The sequence below is a fragment of the Sinocyclocheilus anshuiensis genome, unplaced genomic scaffold (genome assembly GCF_001515605.1).
Source record: "Sinocyclocheilus anshuiensis isolate Anshui unplaced genomic scaffold, SAMN03320099.WGS_v1.1 scaffold1421, whole genome shotgun sequence".
Classification (NCBI taxonomy): Eukaryota; Metazoa; Chordata; class Actinopteri; order Cypriniformes; family Cyprinidae; genus Sinocyclocheilus; species Sinocyclocheilus anshuiensis.
This window is the reverse complement of record NW_015548279.1, coordinates 389,229-412,854: the sequence shown is the minus strand read 5'-3', so window position 1 is coordinate 412,854 and position 23,626 is coordinate 389,229. Positions and strand designations below refer to the sequence as shown.

The following is a 23,626-nucleotide window of genomic DNA, read 5'->3' as shown; positions in this document are numbered from 1 at the left end:
GTATGTGGAAAATAATGTGTTTTTTGAACCTTAAACCGCATAAACACATTTCATTACACCAAATACACAAAATAATGTTCTTTTTAGCAACATCATATGACCCCTTTAATGGCTGCGCCTCCTGATGTTGTTTGTAAATATGGAGGGGTCAGTGTTTCTGTTGATCGTTTTATTTTTTGTGTCAAACGTTAACATTAATGCAGTTGCTTTTGGCCCAGAGAAATCGCATTACACTACTTCAAACCGAACTAGACTGCGTGGAGTAAATGCGTCATCTGTCAGAATGCTATGACTGGCCCGGAGCCATTGACGTTTGAATTTCAATGGCTCTGGATTGGCCCGGAGTAGACGTCTTACGTCAGCACGTTCTGAACTTGTATGTTCTCATACCGGTAATCTTCATTCTGTGTTCACACACAGCATCATTGCAGCAATTTACTGGTAATGTTACAACTTCCCATACCGGTAAATTGCCAGAACGAATTTATCGGTATTTTTGAAAAGGTCCTGTTCACACACAATCTCTTAACGGTAATTTACCAGTAAAGTCTGTATGTGTGAAAGGGGCTAATGTTGTCATGTAATTTTACATTTACCTCAGGAAAGCCATTCAATGTCCATAAACTCATTAGTTAGCTAGAAATACTATAGAGGAGTATTTTACTAAAATGTATTACATATTAATTATATTTTTGCTTAACCTGATAGTGAAATCTTCATTGTTTAATGCAATCTATGTTTGAGTAAATCTTTCATGAAAACAATTACAGTCACAATTGTTTTCAACAATGAAATGACAGTAAAAAATAAATGATAAGTTATTATAAAACTGCCTTGTGTGCAATTTAAATTACTCTAAATAATAAGAGTACTGATTATTAAATAAATTGATTTATTGGTTTGTAAGCTTTTATCTTTATTTTCATATAATTTAGCTTTATTTTGGCTTTCGACTAAAATTTCAGTTTTAGTTATAAAAAAAATAAAATCAATCAATTTGGTGCATCACACTTTTTTTTTTAAACAAAGGAACCAGTTCTGAAACTGGTTTTTCAGTGCTGTTTACAGTGTACCCCACGTCATGTTAGAGCAGTCAACAGTGAACTAGGGACACGCTACAAAAATGTTATGACAACAGTAGGGAACTTACTTGTAGCGACGTAGCCCAGTTGAGGGACTAGATGCTCATCTGCAATGTTTTCTCTTCCTGGGACCAGTCTTTGGAATCTGGGAGGGTGAGGGTTACCATCAACGTCCACCAGGAAGGGAGGAGGCATCAGGTGTGGGGCCTGCTGGGTCTGCTCATCCAGAACAAACCCATTTGTGTCCCGGATCAGCGGCCGATAGTCGGTGTGGAAAAACACCTGGTCTGGAAGCTATGGATTCATTTGGAGAAAGAAATTAATAGATGAAGAAATTATATATATAGAAACTTGTAAATTGTTTATACAAGATGTCTTGGTTCAATACAGATATATAAAAAGAGGTGAAATTATCATCTTCAGATTTCTCAGTTAGAAATCATACAAACCTTCTCATAGGGCTTAGAGCTCCCAAAGCCAAAAATAACCAGATGTCCATGAGAGTCTGTCATTGCAAAGCGATGCCCATCTGTGGTGAACTTACAGTCAAATACAGCACCATGTCCTTGACCTTCAATCTTTTACACAAAAGATTTTTTTTGGCATGTCAGTAATAAAGTTGTGGATGTTTATGTTCTGCAAATAAAACTGAAAGAACATTGGGATACTCCACCATATTAAAGTAATGCATGGTTTTGGTGCCTCTGATGAGGTCCCATATGAAGACATTCCCATCGTGGCCTGCAGACAGCATGATGCGAGGGTCATAGGGATGCGGCTCCAAAACAAACACCTCGGCCTCATGACCCTGTGAGGTGAAGAGAAATGCATTCATCTCCATATAGCATAACATTGTATAGGTTTTAACCTCTGGTCTAAGCACATGGCAGTGCAGTATCAGACTGTTCACTGAAAGTATACACATTGCACAAAAACCAACAAGAACTTTCTCAAAATGGCAAGCTACAATCTGTTTGGCTCTTTTGGTTTTGCTCATTTAATTTGTTAATATTAATGATGTTGCTTAGGATTTCGCTGAACAGGTTCTATTTGGTTTGGCCAGGTGAAATATTTTGAATTTCACCTGAAGAACTTCTGGAGCAACATTCATAAATGACATTCATTCAACATTCATTTTTGTGTGAACTTTTCCTTCAACTAAATCTGAGAATCTGAGCAGTGGAAGCTGTCTTACTTTAAGGATATGCAGCAACTGTCCAGAATAGGAATTCCACACTTTGAGCAGATGATTGTTGACCGCAGTGATGACTGCGTTATCGTGGCGATCCCAGGAAACCATGGTGACTTTGGGTTTGAAGACATTTTCATCCTCTGTTAAAGGTGCAGACCTACAGTAAACAAAGGAGGGGCAATTTCGTTAAGAGATCAAATCAAAGTCAATGCAACATCTGTTTGAGTTTTCCCAGAAGGTTTTCATACCCTGGAAGGGTGGCAGCCATGTCCAATAAAATGCTCTTCCATTGATGTCTCTGATGCAGTCGCCATATACGAGCAGTGCCGTCTCGACTGCCACTCACAAATCTAAGAGAGAGACATTAAAAGAATGATTCTGGGATATAAAAATTAAATAAAAAAAGAACTGAAGTAAAATAGCGATGCACCAAATCGAATTTACCCAAATCAAAAGTCAAGTTCTCATTTAGTGTAAAACGGAAGATTTTTAGTTTATTTAATAATTAATTAATCGTTTATTTAATAATCAAAACTCAAAAACTGAGTTGCATTTAAACATTTTAATTGCACAATGCAGTTTTACATAAAATATTCCAATTCGTTTATAAACATTAACTGGCCTGTGATCTCTAGAGTTCATTTTTTTTCTGGCTAACTGTAGTAAACGTAACATTAAATTACATTGTTTACAAACTTTTATTGACATCTTTCTGCAGTTGAAACACTGATTGAATGAACTGAAAACAGCATAGACTAAAAGATCTTGTGATGAAAAATAAGAAATCGATATTATCAACCCATCCCTAGTATACACACAGCTGACATGTTCACCTATTGTAGCTTATCCTTGTGTGCATGAAAAGAAAAAAAAAACACTCACAGTTCAAACGTGGCATCAGAGAAGCGCTAATTAAATGTTACTGTTTTGGTCAGTGATTCTGGACCTATAAAACTGTTTTGGCCGAATACATTTGGATGCCAAATTCTTGGTGCATCACTAAAAAATGATTGGTTTGTGGTAAACCAGTAATATTACCTCTCTCCTGAATGACAGAACTGGATGCTGTCCACCTTGTCCTACAAATTAAACCACATATTGTAAATCATGGCACACCATGAGATATTCTCTTACAATTTGGTTGATTGGTTGCTTACTTTGTGAGAGTCAAGCTCAGCTAGTTTTTCTGGACTGCCACTGCCCAGGTAGTATATCCTGATGACGTCATCTGTGCTTCCTGTTGCAAGGAACACGCCACCTGTATAAAGAGAAAGAAATGTGTGCCTTACATAAACATACAGGTGTCAAAGGGGGGAGCCCTTCAGCTCTAGTTCAAACGTTCAGTCGTCTCACCAGGGCTGAAGGAAGAGCAGACAGTCTGAACGCCAGGCCTCGGCCTCTCTGTGAATTTGTGTGGACGATCGCTGGTGAACAATAATGGAAACAAACAATGAACCTCAATCTTTGACACACACTAATCCCATCTTTTAATTCTAACGCGATGAAGAGCCCTCACCTGAAACTGTTATTATTAACATCCCACTGCCAGAAACACACTGTTGCATCAGTTCCTGTGGACACCATATACCTTTTGGAGCCCTTGACTAATGGAGAGAACTACAAGAGAAAGAGGAAGTAGAAATACCTGTTAGAACAACATGCAGCATAGAAACACATGAAAATGACACAACTACACATTATCGTTAAGGGTAACACGCTACTGAAAACGCTATCGTTTTACATAAAAGTGAACTGACATGTAGCACATGTTTTGCCCCTAGCAGTTACACTCTTATACATTCTGTAGTCTGGATGTGACACTTTATTCACTTCACCTCTAGATTCCTACCATCACACTGTTCAGTAACTGGACTGGAGATGGAAACACAAAGCCCTCCACTTTATTCTGACATTTGCGTAATCCCAAACACTTCAGGAGAGGAGTTCGATTAAATTACTTTACGAAATCTAATGTAAAGCAACAACACTGAGAGGAGGAATTTACTGCACTTCTACACTGGGAATGTTAACCCTTTAAGCCCCGAGGCCATTTTTGCCTCACTGAAGTTGATGTTTTTTCTGAGTGACATACACAAAAATAATGACTCATAACTCGAAGACTGTAGCAAGGAGAGTCAAAAGGTTGGTATCGTTTGATAGAAATCTTTCTGTACTTTCGGGGGAAAAAATATTTCATTTGGACATTCTCCTGCTGAGAAATAGCTGATAAAATGTAAGAAATTTGAGTGTTCAAGAAATGTTTCGTATCCGTCTTATTTGACATTCAATATCTCAGGACAGAAATAAGGTAGGAGGAAAATTCTTTTTTGATGATGTTCCCCAGCATGTTAGCTGTATTTGTAATTTTGTGGTGATAGCAAAAAGTATCCAAAAGTTACAGTATTTTTTGTAACAAAATAGGCCTTTTTGTTTAGCTCTTGACTCCCTGAAGGCATTTTTAAAACTGTTGTTTTCTGAGTGACATACACAAAAATAATGACTCATAACTCCAAGACCGTAGCAAGGACAGTCAAAAGGTAGGTATCGTTTGATAGAAATATTTCTATATTTTTAGGGGGGAAAAAATCTTTGCATCTGAATATTCTCATGTTGAGAAATAGTTGATAAAATGTAAGAAAAGTTAGTGTGGTCAAGGGAAATTTTTCATATTCTTATTTGACTAAGGTAAAATAAAGAAGGAGAAAAAATATTTTTTGGTGATGTTCATATGTAGGGATGCGCCGATCCGATATCGGCTCCGATAGTGCCATTTTTCTTAGATCGGGTATCGGTCAGAGAGGGCCGATCTAAATCCGAGATTTTTTTTTTTTTTCCGATTGTGCGAATTATTCTGTGTTACTTCTGAAGCCATACGATAGCTTAATGTGAGCTACATATGAATATTTAAGTCCTTACATTAAAGTTCACACAAACTCTTTTCTCCCCTGTGGCTGTCAGTCATTCGTTCAGCCTTTAAACCCTGGTCGCGTTCGGTTACAGCAGTCAGCTCGGTAAAGCTCTCTCCGAGATCATTCTGTGTTCCCATTATACTTGATTTGTAAATACATGTCTATGATTTTGCAAAGAGGACTTTATCTTCTTGCCGGAGTTTAATGTTGTTTTGTTACTTGCTACCTGGTGTCTGTGAGAACAAAACACGGGCGTAGAAAAGACTATAAATTGTTTTTAACATGCACAGTAACTGAAATTTAAAACCGTTAAAAGAAAGGCTCAATAACTGTTGCACAGATATAATACACTACGCATCAATTTCTCTTCCCTTTGTGCTTTGCAGTTTTTAACACGAAGCGCGTACAATGTGCGCATCCGGTGAGCAGGCTGTGCATTTTTTCTTAATTTAATGGTTTAATGTGTGTGATAACATCATAAGGAATATCTTTAGATCTAATGAACGAATTATGAGTTTGGGCTCCTTTTAATCAGGAGAATTTTCTGAAAATAATGACGCTTTCCATGATCTATTCATGTTTCATGAAGTTACAAATAAAAGCACAAAGTGAAAGTAGTTATTTGTCCTGCTGCGCCTGAAGCGCGTCCGTTGGGTTTTATGTGTTACAGCAATATGAGCAATATCTTTGGATCTCATCGACGGATTATGGTAAATTTGGGCTCTTTTTAATCAGGAGAATTAAATATATTATATGAAAATAATTCTGTGCGGTTTTTCAAGATCTATGCATGTTTGGTGAAGTTATGAGCTAAAACGCCACAGGACTGCAACCTCAGATTTTTTTGCTAAGCTACATGACCTAATTATTTTCTATGTGTTATAGCTCTATGAGAGATATCTTCAGATCTGAATGATGGATTATGGTGAGTTTGGACTCTTTTTAATCTGGATAATTTTCTGCAAATAATGACGTGTCGTTTTCTATGAAATGTGCATGGTTCATGAAGTTAGGAGTGAAAACGCTACATGACAGCTACCTTAGATTTTTTGGCTAAGCTACATGCCACCTGTGCAGTTTTATGTGTGTTATTTATTCTTGAGGAATATCTTTAGATATAAATGACGGATTATAGTGATTTTGGGCTCTTTTTAATCAGGAGAATCTGCTCTAAAAAAATGGTGTCTATTTTTCCATGATCTGATTATGTTTAATGAAGTAACAAGTAAAACGGTGACATCAATATATTATTTTCATATGGGTCTGGGGGTGACTTCTTGTACAAAAACTCGCTCCAGTTTATTCAAAGCCCCAAACAATTATGCTTGTTTTATGCTACTCGATGAGACCTTTCAAATGACATATGTGACCCTGCACCACAAAACCAGTCTTAAGTGTCAATTTTTCAAAATTGAGATTTATACATCATCTGAAAGCTGAATAAATAAGCTTTCCATTGATGTATGGTTTGTTAGGATAGGACAATATTTGGTCGAGATACAAACTAATACAAACTATTTGGAAATCTGGAATCTGAGGGTGCAAAAAAATCAAAATATTGAGAAAATCGCCTTTAAAGTTGTCCAAATGAAGTTCTTAGCAATGCATATTACTAATCAAAAATTAAGTTTTGATATATTTATGGTAGGAAATTTACAAAATATCTTCATGGAACATGAGCTTTACTTAATATCCTAATGATTTTTGGCATAAAAAAAAGAAAAGAATTTTGACCCATACAATGTATTTTTGGCTATTGCTGCAAATATACCCCAGCGACTTAAGACTGCTTTTGTGGTCCAGGGTCACATATGACACATGACTATCTGAGCTGTATGATGTTTCTGACAGAGTAAATGGCACAAAAAACATATTTTGTAAATTATAATTTTTTTTTGTAATTTATCATTTATATTTTGTGTTATTCCATTCAGGGGTTGCTTAGTAATTTGATTATGAATTGTTTCGTGTGGGAGGTGTCCCGCTCCGGCTTAAAGGGTTAAATACTATTTATAACATGGGGGCATGTTAAAAACTATTGTATGATTGAATTTTTATTATTTATTTATTATTACCATTTTTTTTTTGCCTTTTAGTTAAATCATGGCCACAAATTAGTACAGAACAATCGTGGGAAAATATTAGTTAATTTTAGCCACAACTTAACTAAATTAAAGTGACAAACTAGCACAAAGTGGTCAAGCTTTAACTAAACAAGGGAACAAGTGATTTGAGCTTGATTTCCAATCCAGCCCCCCACTCTCGCTTCCACTTCCTGTCCTAAATCAACGTAAGAAATGTGTACAATGTAGGCCTAGCCACGATTTTCACACGACACGCAGTTTAAAATAGATATTGTGGTCACAAATAAAGAATTCGTTCCCACTACTTTATGTGGTCACATTTTATGTTGTGAAGTCAAAGCAGATACATTTTAGTGCAGATTGTTTGAAAAATCTTAACAACTGGCTTAGTAATTGGAAATGCTAAAATAAGTAAATTGTCAGTGGACGTTAAAGCTGCAGTCCCTAACTTTTTTTGGTTAAAAATGATCCGAAATCAATATTTGAGCAAGTACATAACCAGCCAGTGTTCGAAACTATCACCTTACTTTAGCCCGATTCACAACGGTTAGTTTATAATAATGTTTTCTAATTTGAGTGGTACGGGTATGTTTTCGCGGGAAATTCGAGCATGGCACTGCGTCATTACGTCACGTCTGTAAACATAGAGAAGTTGTCCCGGCTACTAGGCTATCGCATGTGAGGATCCTGCAGGTGACGGACAGCTATCCGGACAACCAGTTCGAAGGGAGCATAATTTGCTTTTTGGGTTTTCATGCGCATCTCGTCAGTAAAGCCGCTCCTGCAGACTTGTTACTTGCTCAGATGACAATATCCGGTGAAAATGCTTATTTGAGTCATGCAAGACTTGGGCTAGAATCTGTGATTGCAAAGAACAATATCCACACCGGTGCGGTGACTGACTGCCACACATACTCTTCAGAACATTAGATTCATCCGCGCTGGAGCCGTGCTGACTCACAACCCAAGCAAGCTAGATAATTCCACACACAGCTGCAATTGCATGTTGTCAAACAGCAAGGAGATCGGTAAAATAATCCATGTGACATCAGGGGTTGAAACGTAATTTTACGAAGCTACGAGAATACTTTTTGTGAGCAAAAAAGAAAAAAAAAGAAAACGACTTTATTAAACAATTCGCCGTCTCCGTGTCACCCTGGCATCATTTAGGAGAGTATCCACTGAACGTAAACAGTGTATGCTGTTCTGTGTCCAAAATGTCTGTCCTGTTCTGTCTGTTCTGTCCAAAATGGCACCAGGGTGACGCGGAGACGACGAATTGTTGAATAAAGTAGTTTTTTTTTTTTTGTGCTGGGCAACGATTAATCGCATCCAAAATAAAAGTTTGTGTACATAATATATATGTGTGTACTGTGTTTATTTATTATGTATATTTAAAGACACACATACAGTACATATTTAGAAAATTTAAAGGGGTCACCTGTGGATCACCGGATCGGCTTTCACTGTGGACGAAGCGGAGTCCAGCCCGGGGTCGTCACATGTGGTTGCCGCAAGCCCGCCGGCCGCGCAGTTCACAAGCCCGCCCGCCGCCGCTCACTCTAGTCCGCAGTGTGCGACGCTGTGTTTCGGCACTGTCTTTGGGCAGTGTAGAGTAGCGCATGTTGTTTGTAATTTCTCCGATCACAAATGCAGACATGGTTTTATTTTTACGTGGCGCGATGCAAGGCAACGCGTAAAAAGACAGTATAAGTCATTATAATCCGTAATTATGTCCCCACTGGATGCAACAAATGCCTCGTTTATAATGGGTTTTTATGCGATTAATCTTGATTAATCATTTGACAGCACTGTTTTTCTTTTGCGCACAAAAAGTATTCCCGTAGCTTCGTAAAATTACGGTTGAACCCCTGATGTCACATGGATTATTTTAACGATCTCCTTGCTACATTTCTGGACCTGGATTCGTAAAATTACGGTTGAACCCCTGATGTCACAAGGATTATTTTAACGATCTCCTTGCTACATTTCTGGACCTGGATCATTGCCGTCTATGGGAGGGTCAGAGAGCTGTCAAAATTAATCAAAAATATCTTAATTTGTGTTCCGAAGATGAACGAAGGTCTTACAGGTTTGGAACGACACGAGGGTGAGTAATTAATGACAGAATTTTCATTTTTGGGTGAACCAACCCTTTAATATATCTAATGTTAAAAACAGTTTTTTGCTGCTTGATATTTTTGTGGAAACAGTGATTTTTTTTTCCAGAAGATAAATATTGTAACATTACGTATGTCTTAACATGTTTATTTGTCAAAAACTATTTTAATAAAAATAAATTACAAAAACTATTTCATGGTCAGTAAGATTTACAATGCTGGTAAATTCACTTGCCAAGCTCCTACATTGATTTAGCGTTAATAAAAACACGAAAAGGACACTAAAGTCATACAGCACTCTTACCTGTAAAGAGGTAATAGATCCACTGTGGCCCTGCAGGACCGCCACTGGGGCACAAGTACGAAGGCACCAGACTCTAATGGTTTTGTCGCAGCTCCCGGCCGCAATAAGGGTATTCTCAAAGTTAACTGCTAGATCTGATATCTCAGCATAATGTCCTCTGAGAGTGGAGTGAAGCCTTCCGTCAAAAGAGGACCAGATCTTCACCAAGGCATCGTCGGAACCCTGAGGGTCAGGAAATGAACAGGGTCAAGGGTTCTACAGCAGACCAAGAGCCGAGCCTGAGGGCACTCCAAAAGAATACTGATGCTCACCGTAAAAATCCTGGAACCTGTTCGATCAAAGGCTATACAGTACACGGCAGAGAGATGTCCCAGGATCCTCCTGTGCATCTTCATGTGCTGATAATTGCTGACAGGGTTGATAGAGCTGAAGCGCTGAGCTCCTGTGAGCTCTCTGCCTCTGCACACCTCCGCTACAACCACAGAGAGGAAATCCACTCAAATCACTCAACATTTCATTTCTCTGTTTGCCAGGCCAGAAGTCTAAATACATTCAACAGGGATCAGGGATGGCTAGGAGTCAGAGTTAGAAGAAAGTCATGCTGTGGAAAGTTCATCATCTTACATCAGCATTCATGGATGCAATTAAAGCATCATCCTTCCAACCCCAATTCCTTGCGAGTCCCTCTGACATCTGATCCTCACATAAAAATATTAATACTACACATTTTTAACTAGTGTTTTTTTATTGCTTATTTTATTATTAGACTGTTCAAGAATTGACAGCTTATGACAACCATCATGTTCTAAAATTGTTAAACAATAGAGAAGTAAGGTTTGAACTGTAAATGATCAGACTATTAAACGTTAAAAATCGTAAAATTTCAAAATGGCTCTAACTACTTTTATATTCAAAGTAAAAATGATTACAATTTTAATTTCAGATGCAATTAATTGTGATTAACTGAAAAACAATTGATTTAGTAAAGAATGCAAATGATTCAGAGCCCTAATTTGATCATTTGATTTCAAGTACTTTGGATCTCCATGTGCTTCTGTGCTGTCTTTATACACAGAAGGTGAGCCAAGTAGATAATTGGTTCATGTCTAATGCGTCCTCTATGTAGTTACATTATAGCACTATAATTCAAGTATTGCTGCATATCATAGACCATCATAAACATTATTTTCAACTTTTCACTTATTTTCAGCTTTTAAAGCAAGTTATTTGTTAAGATGCAACTAAATTATTTATCTGTGCATATATCTGCCATTCTGCATATAGTGATCTTTAATCAAAACAATTACTAAGAAAAAAAAAATGCTAAAAATAATCAACATCCTAACAATAATTCCTCTCTTCCAGCAACCTGTAACTCAAATGAGATCATAGCAATTAGCAAACAACGATCCGATCAATACCTGATGAAAAAAAAAGTCTGTCATTCGAGAAAATGTTTCACTTGAATATGCGTCACAATAGGGAAGAAAAGAAGAACTACCGTTTCATGCCAACTTAAAAAAAGAAAAAGAATACAGCGATCTTTGTATTTTTTTTCTAGCCAGTAAAAATGTAGCAAAAAAAAATCATTCAAAATCCTCATCGTTGAGCCCTGACACAGCAAACGGAAGGTACTCACCAATATTGGCATCCCTGCAGCTTAAAGGCCTCTCAGGTGGTCTCCCTCTATGAAGGGCCGCAAACGTGGAGGCTTTCCATCTGCTATTGCCGCAGTCTAGAGATGTTGAGAGAAGGCAGACAGTAGTGACATTTACACTAGGATAGCTGACAAACACACCAAGGCAGAAGGGGTTGAAAGCTCCAGCCTTATCTCACCTTTAGACGTTCGCAGTAAAGAGTGTTTCCCGGCCCCGAGTAGAGAGTAGACTCCTGGCACACCAGACGGAACCTCTCGGTCCAGAATCGGACCAATCTGCTTGCATATTTGCAACAGGTGGTCTGGTGCAATATGTCTGTTGGCAGCAACCTAACAAAGAATAAAGGATCCTTTACTTTCGTTATGTAATGAATTACCAAAATTAAAAAATAAATAAATAAATGAATAAATGTGTGTGTGTGTGCATGTGTATGTATATATATATATATATATATATATATATATATATATATAAAATACACATATACCTGTCTGCCTTGCCTTGCTATTAAGTAATAACGTATTTTACGACATACTCAAGTAATACCATCTTGAATGTAGCTGTTTGAATGTAGCCTATCTGATGTCTAGCTTTCTCTAAATGTGTTTTTAACCAAGCAGACAACTAAATGCAGATTTTAAATAGTTGCCTTGTTAAAGCGGGACCATTTACACACCCGTAAGATAACTGACCGCGGTCGCGACCCTTCAGGAAAACATAAATGAAAGCCTGTCTCATGTGGCTGAGTGCAAGGAGTTTATGTAAATTAAGTCCCTTTTATCGGCCAATCAGAGCGCAGGTCACATGCAAAATAAAAACCCGACGGCGAGTCCTGAAATCTGATTGGACGGTTCAACATCCTGACGTAGCCACAACCCGACGAGGCCCCACCCTAACTGCAATACAGCACTAAATAGGTTAGCAGTCAAAACACAGAGCCCCCAAAGAACTGCTCATAATAATAACGCTGTACAATGTAAAAAAAAAAAAAATCAGATGCCTGTAATTTAAAGCCGATCCTAAATCGGTCACAAAATGAACACGTGTGAGAATTAAACAAATGCCATACACATGCTCCAGAAACCAAATCAAAACACTTACCAAATCTTCATAAGATCGCGGGTGTTCAGTTCCTTCCCAATCCAACCGACGTGGAAGGAGCTATCAAAAAAATAAGCCGGGTTAATAAGGTCGAAAGCAAATCGACGGACGCCAGGTTATCTTAATAAATACAACAGCGCAAAATGTAAAGAAGTTCAAGGCAAGCGATAATGAAAAGCAGTATACTGCCAGATCCATGTTTCAGTCCGAGAGGGAAGCATACACACTGACAGACGGACATAAAGACGAAGTAATCGAGCAACACACCTGATTTTCCTCCAGCTCACACACAAGAGCCTGCAACAGATGAGAATGAGCTCGGTTCAGTGCTCTCATCCAGCATCATTTTTAACACAATACTCCTATTAAAGTCTGGAGGACTGAAGTCAACTCACCTCGGCCGCTTTCCGACACGGCCCCGTGCTCAAATAGCGCGATATCAAGTAATACAACTCTGCGAAAGGACACCGCGAGGTCGTTTATTATTTGATTTACGACGAAGAAACTAGAAAAGTACCTCTTTATAATATTACTTTTTAAGTCTTACCTGATTCAAGGGGTGAAATACTCCCATTTCTGGCTGCAGTATCGGCCATAGCTCAAAGAATACGGTGTTTGGAGACGAACTTTATGTGTAGTTGGTAAATTATATAATTATTTAATGTCGACTGTACGCTTCGTACCCCTCCACGATTGCTCCCGCTTTCTGTTCGGCCAGTTTTCGGTCGCCATTGGAAGTATCAGACCTGAGCTCACAGCTACTTCCGCCTGAACACCGGAAACAGGGGGAGGGGGTAAAACTCCTCGTCTTCTTCAGCAACGCAGAAGTCACGCGGAGATTTAAAAGTCGAAACATTCAGCGTTCGAGTCGTCGATGTAAATCGAAACGTTTCTTGCTGTGTCGTTCCACGCGACGCGTTCCTCGAATAACAAACAATGAAAAGCCGCGTTCCTCTTCGAACGGCTGGTTCGTGACGTCACATCGAATGGCGACAGTAGAAGCGTTCATCTTTTGTCTGTGAACGTGACGGTTTGAATATTCAAAGACATCCAAACAACTAATATTCGCCACCACTACTTATTATCACACGTATGTGGGGGTTTGTGATGAGTATTATGCTGCTGAATGTGCTAAACTTACTGTCTTTACACAAATATGTCCACTGACAGACAGCACAAATCCTGTGATAATTATTATATATATTTTTTTAATCCCAAAGTGTTATATTTTCCCCTTTAAATACTGAAGCAGTTAGTGGCCCCAAAAAGTATCCAGGCACTTAAAATGTATAAATGCCTTTGCATTTAAAAATAATAATAAAAGAAGTGCTTTAAAAGAGTTAGCACCAGAAAGCATACGTTTCTTGCAAAACATGTTACAACATACGGTTGGTGGGTTTTAAATTATAAAACAGCTTTTTATATAAAGTTGGGGATATAAATATGTCCAACGTCATCCACACTTATGTAAAATGATACAGTGGGGAAAATATTTATTTGATCCCCTGCTGATTTTGCAAGTTTGCCCACTTGCAAAGAAATGAAGGGTCTGTGATTTTGATGGTAGGTTTATTTTAGCGGATAGAGACAGAATAACCAACCAAAAAAAACCCAGAAACATTTTTTGCTTGGTATTCTGTCTCTATACATTAAAATAAACCTACCATAAAAATCACAGACCCTTTGTTTCTTTGCAAGTGGGCAAACGTACAAAATCAGCAGGGGATCAAATAAATATTTACTACATCTCAAATCTCAACTGCCTGCTTATTTATATCGGTGCCAATTGTAAATTATATATTATCGCCCATCTGCTAAATGTGACTATATGGCATGCAGATATTAAGATATTACAAACATCAACATGATTTTCTGTAGAGCTGCTTTGAAACAGTGAAATGTCTATTCAAACAAAAACGGACTTGTTCAGATTTGGAGACATTCTGGTTATCAGTCACATTTTCTATGACCATTGACATTGGGATGAACTACACCTGTGGTTACTCTGAATAAACTGGAGTGAAACTCTGTTAGTATATTATTCTATTATGATGTGAGCTGGTTTGAATATAATAAGATCTAAGTACATGGTGTGCAGTGTTGATAACTATAGTCCCAAGAAATGGTCACATGATGATTACAATACCATTGATTGGAGGTGTTTATGACTATTGATCACAATCTTTTAGCCTGACCGTTAAGACACTAAAATAACACGCTTCCAATAATGTAGACCCTAAAACCCATTTAGATTGCCTGAATGTGCAATCTTCTTATAACAGAAAACATTATTAGAGAAACTTTGATGAGGTTCACAAATCATACAAATTAATTCCAAATCCTTCTGGTAATTCTCATAGAAGTAGTGTGTGTGTGTGTGTGTAAATAAATGCTGTTCTTTTAAACTTGTTATTCATCAAAGAATCCTGAGAAATGGATCAAATGTAGCACAACTGTTTCCAACACTGATAATAAATCAGCATATTAGAATTATATCTGAAGGATCGTGTGACACTGAAGGCTGGAGTAATGGTTGATGAAAACTCAGCTTTGCATCACTACATTATATTTTTAAGAATATTAAACCATTATTTTAAAGTGCAATAATATTTCACAATATTGCCATTTTTTTCTGTATTTTTGATCAAATAAATGCAGCCTTAGAGCTTTAAAAATATAAAAAAATCTTACTGATCCCAAATTTGAATAACACACACACACACGTTTTCTAACCAATGTTACACAAAACTAGATGAATACAGTAAGATCATGCAACATCAATAATTACATTGTCAAGCACATTATTTTATTTAATGTATTTCACACATTGTCATTGAAGCGTTCATTTTCTAGCTATTGCTTTCATTTGGAGTTTTATTTGTTTTATATCTACTGTTCTTTTTAATCATAGAAAGGAAAACAGAACGGCAAAATATCAAGGTGGAATTACAACCATTTTATTGGCATGTCAATACAGCTACATAAAAATGAAAAAAAAAAAAGAGAAACTGTACATGTGTACTTTTAACCTAAAACTTTGAGTGATATAGCTACTGTTGGCATGTTCACATGAATGAACTTACAGTAATTTTTGTATAACGTCAGCTACGACCTGCATGTTTAACACTAACACAGCTGTTATTAGCTTTGCTAACACACACACACACAATTCCATTTTTCATCCTCTTAAAAGTACCATCACATACTGCATATAGAAATTATGAAAACCTTTTCACAGCAGCTATACAACAGTTATTGCAGTGCTATCACCGCACAAAGACAAAAGTCAATGTAAATCACACATCCGATGAGTGTTCCAGTACTAGTGAGCAGGATCATTAATCAAAGCTGTTGATTCATAAAACAGTTTGAATAAAGAGGTTTCAATTCGTAGACTACAGCTTACAATCAATCCCAACCCCCCAGAAATAATAAAACTAAGCATTTTCTTACAGAACCCCCTTCCCATACAATACAGGTGCCCCTCATATTGCCTATGGAATGTTAGTGTCTCAGGCAAACTCTCCCAACGTGAGAAATTTCTTTTTTTTTTAATCTTTAAAAATGGCATGATCACATTACATTATCTGTCGCAACCTGTTCCACTCCCCTCCCTTTTTAAAAACTAAACAGAGTCAGAAAAAAAAAAGAATCAAATAATAATAATAATAAGAGGAAGTCATTAGTTGTTTCATGACTGCAATTCTTCTTCAGGAAAAACTGGAGTGGGGGAAAAAAAAACCCGGAATCCCTCTTCTGAGGCTTTTCTCTTGATCGTTGTCTATAAAATGAGCTTCTAATATTGAACTATTAAAAAACCTGCTTTTTAGAAAATAGTCAATAAAAATATTCCTCTGTATTGTACAAGAAAAGAGGTATGGGAGCTCTTGTGAAATGTTTTAATGTTATTTAGCAGCTCCCTCTTTCTAGTCAGCCTTTTCCTCTTCGCCTCCTGCTTCTCCATTGTCCCCCTGTAACAAAACCAAACCAATAAATAAATGTTTGCAACCGACACAGCCACAGATACATCCCTAACTGACATTTATTTTCTCTAGCACTGGACTACAATGAGATACGGGGCCAAATAAGTAGGCAATGTCTACTAGAGAGGACCTGGTTAGATTCATTATCCTAACGTGATTATAAAATGACTTGCTACCTCATCTTTGGTCTCTCCGTTCTCCGCAGGAGTTTCCTCCTCAGACTCAGTCTCTGGCTTTGCATCCTCTTTCTTCTCCTCTGGTTTGGCCTTTTCTACCTCCTTAGCCTTCTTGCCCTTTGCAGGTGCCTTCTGTTAGACATTTCAGAAAAACACATGGTTAAGCCACTTCCGATAACCTTTATTATCTTATACTGATAACCGGTTTACCTTCACTTTTGGCTTGGGCTCAGACTTTGGCGTTTGGGGTTTCTGTAAAACAGAATTCAGCGTAAGCTGTGTGTGTCACAAAAAAGTGCATATGACTTCAGAAGGACTGGCGAAGCCAACTTACACCTTGAAGTCTCTCAGACCGTCTCTTGGGCTGTTTGTTTATTTGATGAGGAGAAGATGGGAAGGCAACAAAACAAGCAATAAGTATCACAATTACATGCAAAAACGTGTTGCGTGACACAACAATAGATTCGAACTTACCCCAGCTGCTTCAGTGTCACTGTTAGCCTGTACCAGAGGAAACAGAAGCTGTTAGTGTGTGTACATGGATCAAGTCTGAGGGGGGAGGTGTTGTACCCCACACCCCCTTCAAGTTATGGGCAATTATGTAATCTAGAAGTGAACATGGGGGAGGGGAGACGATGCATACAACTCGATTTCTATTGTACAAGTTAATTTTGTCGCGAAATAAAAAGCAAACTGGGGAAAACAAACAAAAATAAAAAAACAAAATAGTGCAATTGATGATAGTGCATTTATTTACATTAGCTTCGCACAGCTTAGCTAACTTATTGTCGCTGGTTAACGATGTTACCGAAAAATTTCCGTCCTTAAGTAGCTCACATGGAGGAGGGGAACAGTAGCTCCGCCTCCACAGACAGAATTCATTCACTTTCGACGAGCAAATACATTAAACAGCGACACATTGTTCACATAAACCAGGTTTGCATCGAAAATAAAACAGAAACGTGAAAACGGGAGGCTAATACCTTTAATCCACAAATAAAGTCGGTGAAAACTTTCTTAAGCCACTCTCCAAAGTCCGTTTCAAAGGTCAAGTGAAAAATTAAGGCGGGATTCGCAGGCAAAACCCGAATTATGAAACAAACCTGCTGGGATAACGATTTCATTTGGATATAAGGCTTCGAATGTGTTTAGTGCAAAGGCAGCCATGACACTATAGTGTGTGTGTGTCCTGCTCGAGGACCATATGGAGTCGTACACAACACGCAACTAACAATACATGTATTTACAGTTACACGAGGGACTAAGAATAACCCCAATGTCTTTAAACTCGCAACTTCGACTGATTCGTATGTATATGGTTATACAGGTATTAAAACAGCGCGGTTAAAAGCACAAGCTTCTTCTCCGTGAGGAATAATAACATGAGCAAACGTTACGAGGTTACACCCCTTCGTCTGATCATTACTTTGCGTGTTCGATACACGACTTTAATGTCAAAGTAAAGCCGAGAATGCTCTATTCTTTAAATATCCACACGCAGCCAAAAGAACATTGCACAGCTCTGAAGTAAAAAGGCGCCAGATTCATGCCACCGGCTCACATGCCCTAGATTACGAATTAACACACGCACCAATGCAGTCAACACTCACATAACTGTACATAAAGCGTCCTAGGGACGTGCATATTTAATTATTGCATGCTATTAAAACCATACTATAAAAGAGAATAAAATATCCAATATTTTTCTACTTACTTTGCTCCTTTTAGGCATGGCTGCTTAAAGCTTGTATGCTTTCACAACAAAAAGGAAATAAATTAAAATAGCTTACGCGCTGATAAGTAAAGTGTAAGAACCGGGTCTAGGAACCACTGAAGCAACTAGCATTAATGTTCTATCGGAACAGAAACTAGCTGAAACCGGATTGGATCTCCCCTTTCTATAGTCTTTTCATTATAGCACTAACCTGATGCGAGCTACGCTCCGCCCCTTCTCGGCGGTGATTGGCTGAAACGTCTTGGCAACCACATTTCAAACCAAAGCAAAGAACCTGTGTGGATAGGTTGAGATGTCAATCACAGATTTGCTTGTATGTACTTTAGGCGCCACTTTCTGCATTGTAAGCATGCATATATATATATATTTAGTGTTATTCGCATTGGTTATATATTCAGATTATTTGAATGTATTTAAAGAAACACGCCGCTTAATAAAGAAGAAAAAAAACGTTGTCTTATAAACATTCTCTTTTCGGATATTTGACTGTCACTGTGTTGTTTTAGATAATATAAGTAACGTATACGTTAAACATTTAACGCGAGGAACCGGTTAAAAAGCAGCGCTAGTGGGTTTGTATTATTGGGGGAGGATCAGGCTGATGAAAAGAAAATGGCTGCCGGGTTTAACTGGTTCCTTGTGCTAAGCTCTGTATTTCTGTGCAACCTCATCAAAACATTGCTGCCGTCCATTTCTTCATTTGTAAGTACTGATTCAAAAGAGTTTTAGGGACGCTTAAGCACACATATATAATTTCAAACGTACATTATTAGTATGCGACGCCATAAATGCTCAGTGATGCAGCATGTCTGCTAACGTTACTCCTCAGGAGCTTCTCGCAGTCACAGCAAACAAAAGCTGCTCTGTTAAACTACCACCATGTCTAGTTTTAACTAAGTCGTAAACACAACTAGCGAACAGTTAATAGTGCCAAAGCAAACTTTTGATGTGGGCTGGGAATATTTTGATAAACCGACAAAAAACTGCACTTCTTTCATGGTATCATATGACCATGTGTGTAATGGTACTGAATGATTATTTATTTATATATAATAACATTTCACAGTACTCCAACATACTTGCACCATCGTATATGTCCAAAAACGGACAGTTTTTATCATAGCCCCTTTTCCAAAATTTGCTAATGTCTGATTAGGATTATTGTTGGTATTCTAAATGGTAACGATGACATTCAGAGTATGCTAACTATGGATACATTGGAGAAACTTTTATTTAACAAATGTAATGTTTTGCCTTCATAGGCCTTTGTTAGTGTATCACCCTTCGATTCTGGTAATAGTGTAAAAGCTTTGAGGAAAATGTAATGCAATTTTAAAATGAAAGAGCCGATGTACATTAAAGATCTTGTGTGTTTGTTCTCATAGCTGTCAAAGATCTTCCAGAAGGATGCTGATCAGGAGATGGAGATGAGGATGGAGATCCAAAACATGAAGATGGAGCTGTCCACCGTCAGTATGATGGACGAGTTTGCCAGATACGCTAGACTGGAACGCAAGATCAACAAGATGACCGATCAACTGAAGACACTTGGTAAAAATTAAAAAATGCAAGCATGTGCAGCAAGATTGCAGATGAAGCGACAAGCTATTGCTTTAACCAGCACAATACAGAAAGAAGCCCACAAAAAAGCCAAATTGTTTGTTGAAAAACAACATGTTTCAACATAGCTCTGTTGAAAACAAGTGACGTGACATGTGGCCAAGTATGGTGTCCCATACTAGGAATTAGTGCTCTGCATTTATCCCATCCAAAGTGCACACACACAGCAGTGAACACACACACACACACCGTGAACACACACCCGGAGCAGTGGGCAGCCATTTTATGCTGCGGCGCCCGGGGAGCAGTTGGGGGTTCGGTGCCTTGCTCAAGGGCACCTCAGTCGTGGTATTGAAGGTGGGAGAGAGCGCTGTACATTCACTCCCCCCACCTACAATCCCTGCCGGTACTAGACTCGAACCCACAACCTTTGGGTTACGAGTCCGACTCTCTAACCATTAGGCCACGACTTCCCAAGTGTTAAGATATTTACAGTCACCAGCACACCTCACTGGAAGCATATAAATTGCCTTTGTCCACTTTATGGTGGGGCGAGAAGAACTGAGAAACCAAAAGTTTCTTCCCTTTGCAGTGGAGAATTCAAAGTCTCAGGCCAAGTGTGGAAAATGGCAGGTGGGTTTCAGATAACGCAATGAAGCGTTCATGAAGGAAGACAAATGGCTTGGCTGCTGCCTGTTGCTGTCCTTCATGTTATTGGAGAATAGCATAGATATAACTTGTTAAAGGGCTAGTTCACCCAAAAATGAAAATTCTGTCATCATTTACTCACCCTCATGTCGTTCCAAACACATAAGACTTTGGTTCGTCTTTTAGAAACACAAATGAAGAGAGAGATTTCTGTCCATCCGTTAAAATTGTAAAAATAATCCATATCGATAATCGAGTGGTTTCAGTGCAATCCATTTCACATTTATTTGTATAGCACTTTTCACAACACATACCGTTTCAAGGCTGGATCACGTAAAAATAATGTTTCTGCAATTAAGAGAAGTGTTTTCAGAGACGTAATGTCCATATGGAATAAATGTACAGTTCTAAGATTAGACAAACCAAGTCGTTAGTTAATGTCACATATTCTTTTAAGCAGAAACAGTGAACATATTAAAGCAACGAATACTTGATGTGATCGTAATGATTACAATATAAGGGCAATTTGGCCGTTTTTATGATGATTCAGAGTTGGCGTCATCTGAGGTCCTCGTGGGGGTTGGCATCAACTCTTCACGGGCGTCATTTAAAATCTTCGTAAGGCTGGATCCAAACTGAAGTTCTCTAGTTATGTTTGGATGGGTATGCTATGGGAAAAACACAAAAGCAAATGGAGAATAATGAGCATAGCTGTTGTACATAAGAATTCAAACAAAAAATAATCATGTTTAGTCTTCTGAAGAGACGTGACCACTTTATACTAGAGCTGCATGATTTATAGTGAAAAAAATCAAATTGTTTTTTTGTGTTTTGTGATTTAAAAAATTATAGGTTTGCTGTGCTTGTTTGTAGGGCTGCACTATTATTGTTGTTAAATATTACTATTGCAATATTCAAATGTAAAATATTTTTTAATGTTTTGAAGTAATTAATATAGATAATAGAATCTAATTTTTTGGCATTACAACTGTAAAAAAAAAAAAAAAAAAAACAGATGTGGAGATGGAATTGGTTTACTGCAAACACTGGCAGATACTGACCTGCTCATGTGAAAGAGCACAGTGGCACACTTCCCTCTAGAACATGCAGTGTGTATAACTCAAAGCTCAGAGTGCTTGCATGGCACCTGAGAAACAAGTGCGCTTTGTTCTCACGTTAAACAAGCACATTTGAGTTTCTGTTTCCCATATGTGTTCGAGTTCAACATGTAAAGCGACTTAGATTAAACCGCTAATTCATATGGATTTATTTTACAATATCCTTATGACCTTTTTGAGGCATCAACATTTTGGTGTGATGGATTTTCATTGAAGGGACAGAAATCTCCCAGAGATATCTTCATTTGTGTTTTGAAGATGAACAAAAGTCTTACGGGTTTGGAGTGACACGAGGGTGAGTAAAAGATGACAGAATTTTCATTTTTGGGTGATCTAACCCATATGGAATCCATAGTCTAGAATGATTTTGATCCATGAGTGATCTATAATAAACATGGAGTGGTTCACACGGTTGACTTCCAAAAGGATGAAAATGTACCTGAAAGGTAGTTTATGCTCTTGTGCACTAAGGAACAGAAGAAAATTTACATTCAATTATGAAAATCATGCTCTCGTCTTTATCATCTCTAATCTCATTCATGTACATCAGGCGTGTCCAGTCTTGGTTCCTGGAGAGCGATCTTTCTGCAAAGTTCAGCTCCAGCCCTGATCAAACACACCTGGAGCAGCTGATGAAGATCTTCAGGAGCACTTGATAATAACAGAGCGCTGTGTTGGAGCAGGGTTGGAACTGAAATCCGCTGGAAGGTAGCTCTACAGGAACGGGAATAAATGATTTGTTTTAAAGCAGGGTTCCTCAAATCCGGCCCTGGAGTGTCACTGCCCTGCAGAGTTTAGCTCCATCATTAATCAAACACCTGAGCAAGATAATGAAGGTCTTCAGAGCTACTAGAAAATTACAGGTACAGGTTTTGAGCTACTCTCTGCAGGGCTGGATTTGAAGAAGCCTGTTTTAAAGAAACCATGACTAGACAAATTTTGGTTATATTCTTATGCCTGTCTTTTTTTTTTTTGTACAGTCAAATCAAGAACGGCACAACAGGCAAAAATGAAATGGATTGTAAATATTGTATTTTACATTCTTCAGGTGGGTGAGGATTGAGGAACATTTTTAATTTGCGTATTGATATGATGTATGATTCATGTGTCTGTCTGTATGTATCATTTATTTGTTAATTTTCTCTCCTCCTAATGGCACTTTGTTCTGTTTTCTGCTGTCTGTCGTTAGGCGGCCCTCATGATCTCGCTCATATTAAAGTATTATGCAGAGCCGGTCACAGTGGTACCCAGTAAATGGATTGCTCCACTAGAGAGACTAGTAGCCTTTCCTTCTGGAATTGCAGGTATGTCCAAGTCACCAGTTGTATTCGATGGCCACTTTTGGATGGTGGGATAAATTGATTAAAAGAATAAATATAATTACGTGGAGTTTCAAGTGTTTTTGTTGCTTCATCTCAGGTGGTGTTGGAATCACATGCTGGCTAGTTGTCTGCAACAAGGTTGTGGCCATCATTCTACATGCTGTCAGTTAATCTAACAGTGCTACATCAACATGAATAAGCAGTCACTGAATTTTTCTGTATTCTGGTTTGTTTCAGTTCTCTTGCTAAAAAAACAGTTTTCTTCATTTTGTTCATAAATGGTCCAAACTGATTGGTCTATTTTTTTAATGCCATTCAACATTCCGTTCAGTGGTTTAAGTCTATAGTAAAATTATTTTAGCTTTCTTTGTTTACAACTTCTTGTTTAATACATTTAAAGGTTTTATTTGCATTTAGTTAGTAAATGCTGACGTAAACATTCCTGACAAATTGCGAAACACTTTTTTTTCAGTGTTTATGTTGTAATTTCAAGCAAAGCCGAAGATTTTGTCTATTTATTGCTTGTACCATAATTGTATTTTTTGTCAGTGTTACAAATGTATTTATTGATTTTTGTTTGTCAAAGAAAAAAGTCCATGCATTAATAAACATAAGAATACGTTTGTGAACCCTA

General features: G+C 37.9%; 3 protein-coding genes across 5 annotated transcripts in view; 1 reads left to right on the top strand and 2 right to left on the bottom strand.

The window, feature by feature from the left end:
• The window catches only part of brwd1 (bromodomain and WD repeat domain containing 1), a 35,775-nt gene extending 22,549 nt beyond the window's left edge, over positions 1-13,226 (bottom strand). Inside the window, exons 1-17 of the mRNA XM_016443401.1 lie at positions 12,998-13,226; positions 12,846-12,904; positions 12,718-12,747; positions 12,451-12,510; positions 11,528-11,678; positions 11,331-11,426; positions 10,003-10,163; positions 9,692-9,913; positions 3,791-3,891; positions 3,628-3,698; positions 3,432-3,532; positions 3,313-3,353; positions 2,523-2,624; positions 2,278-2,431; positions 1,756-1,890; positions 1,532-1,660; positions 1,151-1,376 (exon numbers count right to left, since the gene is read on the bottom strand). Of these exons, the coding sequence (XP_016298887.1) occupies positions 1,151-1,376; positions 1,532-1,660; positions 1,756-1,890; positions 2,278-2,431; positions 2,523-2,624; positions 3,313-3,353; positions 3,432-3,532; positions 3,628-3,698; positions 3,791-3,891; positions 9,692-9,913; positions 10,003-10,163; positions 11,331-11,426; positions 11,528-11,678; positions 12,451-12,510; positions 12,718-12,747; positions 12,846-12,904; positions 12,998-13,046 (1,888 nt within the window). The 5' untranslated portion in view covers positions 13,047-13,226. The remainder of the gene's footprint in view (positions 1-1,150; positions 1,377-1,531; positions 1,661-1,755; positions 1,891-2,277; positions 2,432-2,522; positions 2,625-3,312; positions 3,354-3,431; positions 3,533-3,627; positions 3,699-3,790; positions 3,892-9,691; positions 9,914-10,002; positions 10,164-11,330; positions 11,427-11,527; positions 11,679-12,450; positions 12,511-12,717; positions 12,748-12,845; positions 12,905-12,997) is intronic.
• A 2,779-nt stretch (positions 13,227-16,005) lies between these two features.
• hmgn1a (high mobility group nucleosome binding domain 1a) lies at positions 16,006-18,521 on the bottom strand. The gene is made up of 6 exons (XM_016443411.1): positions 18,324-18,521; positions 17,084-17,110; positions 16,944-16,973; positions 16,820-16,861; positions 16,610-16,741; positions 16,006-16,421 (listed from the first exon to the last, which is right to left on the bottom strand). Exons 1-6 carry the CDS (start codon positions 18,339-18,341, stop codon positions 16,377-16,379), a joined length of 294 nt encoding a protein of 97 aa, XP_016298897.1. The 5' UTR covers positions 18,342-18,521; the 3' UTR covers positions 16,006-16,376.
• Positions 18,522-18,618: 97 nt separating this feature from the next.
• get1 (guided entry of tail-anchored proteins factor 1) lies at positions 18,619-23,619 on the top strand. 3 transcript variants are annotated; one of them, XM_016443406.1, is made up of 5 exons: positions 18,619-18,687; positions 19,730-19,895; positions 22,651-22,718; positions 22,860-22,974; positions 23,090-23,619. In XM_016443406.1, the coding sequence occupies exons 1-5, from the start codon at positions 18,637-18,639 to the stop codon at positions 23,161-23,163; spliced, it is 474 nt and encodes a 157-aa protein (XP_016298892.1). In that variant the 5' UTR covers positions 18,619-18,636; the 3' UTR covers positions 23,164-23,619. The 3 variants fall into 3 exon arrangements, with proteins under 3 accessions (XP_016298892.1, XP_016298893.1, XP_016298891.1); XM_016443407.1 differs by having other exon boundaries at positions 18,620-18,657; XM_016443405.1 differs by lacking the exon at positions 18,619-18,687 and adding an exon at positions 18,824-19,046.
• The last annotated feature ends 7 nt before the right edge of the window (positions 23,620-23,626 follow it).

Bases quoted from the DNA above. Each gene is read 5' to 3' on its own strand.
- hmgn1a (XM_016443411.1), bottom strand. The intron at 16,974-17,083 runs GTAAGTTCGAAT...ATAAACAAACAG, and splicing joins GTGACACTGAAGCAGCTGGG to CCCAAGAGACGGTCTGAGAG. The intron at 16,862-16,943 runs GTAAGTTGGCTT...TCTGTTTTACAG, and splicing joins GGTCTGAGAGACTTCAAGGT to AAACCCCAAACGCCAAAGTC.
- get1 (XM_016443405.1), top strand. From the start codon at position 18,957: ATGGCTGCCGGGTTTAACTGGTTCCTTGTGCTAAGCTCTGTATTTCTG. The intron at 19,047-19,729 runs GTAAGTACTGAT...TTGTTCTCATAG, and splicing joins TGCCGTCCATTTCTTCATTT to CTGTCAAAGATCTTCCAGAA. The intron at 19,896-22,650 runs GTAAAAATTAAA...TTTTTTGTACAG, and splicing joins CGATCAACTGAAGACACTTG to TCAAATCAAGAACGGCACAA.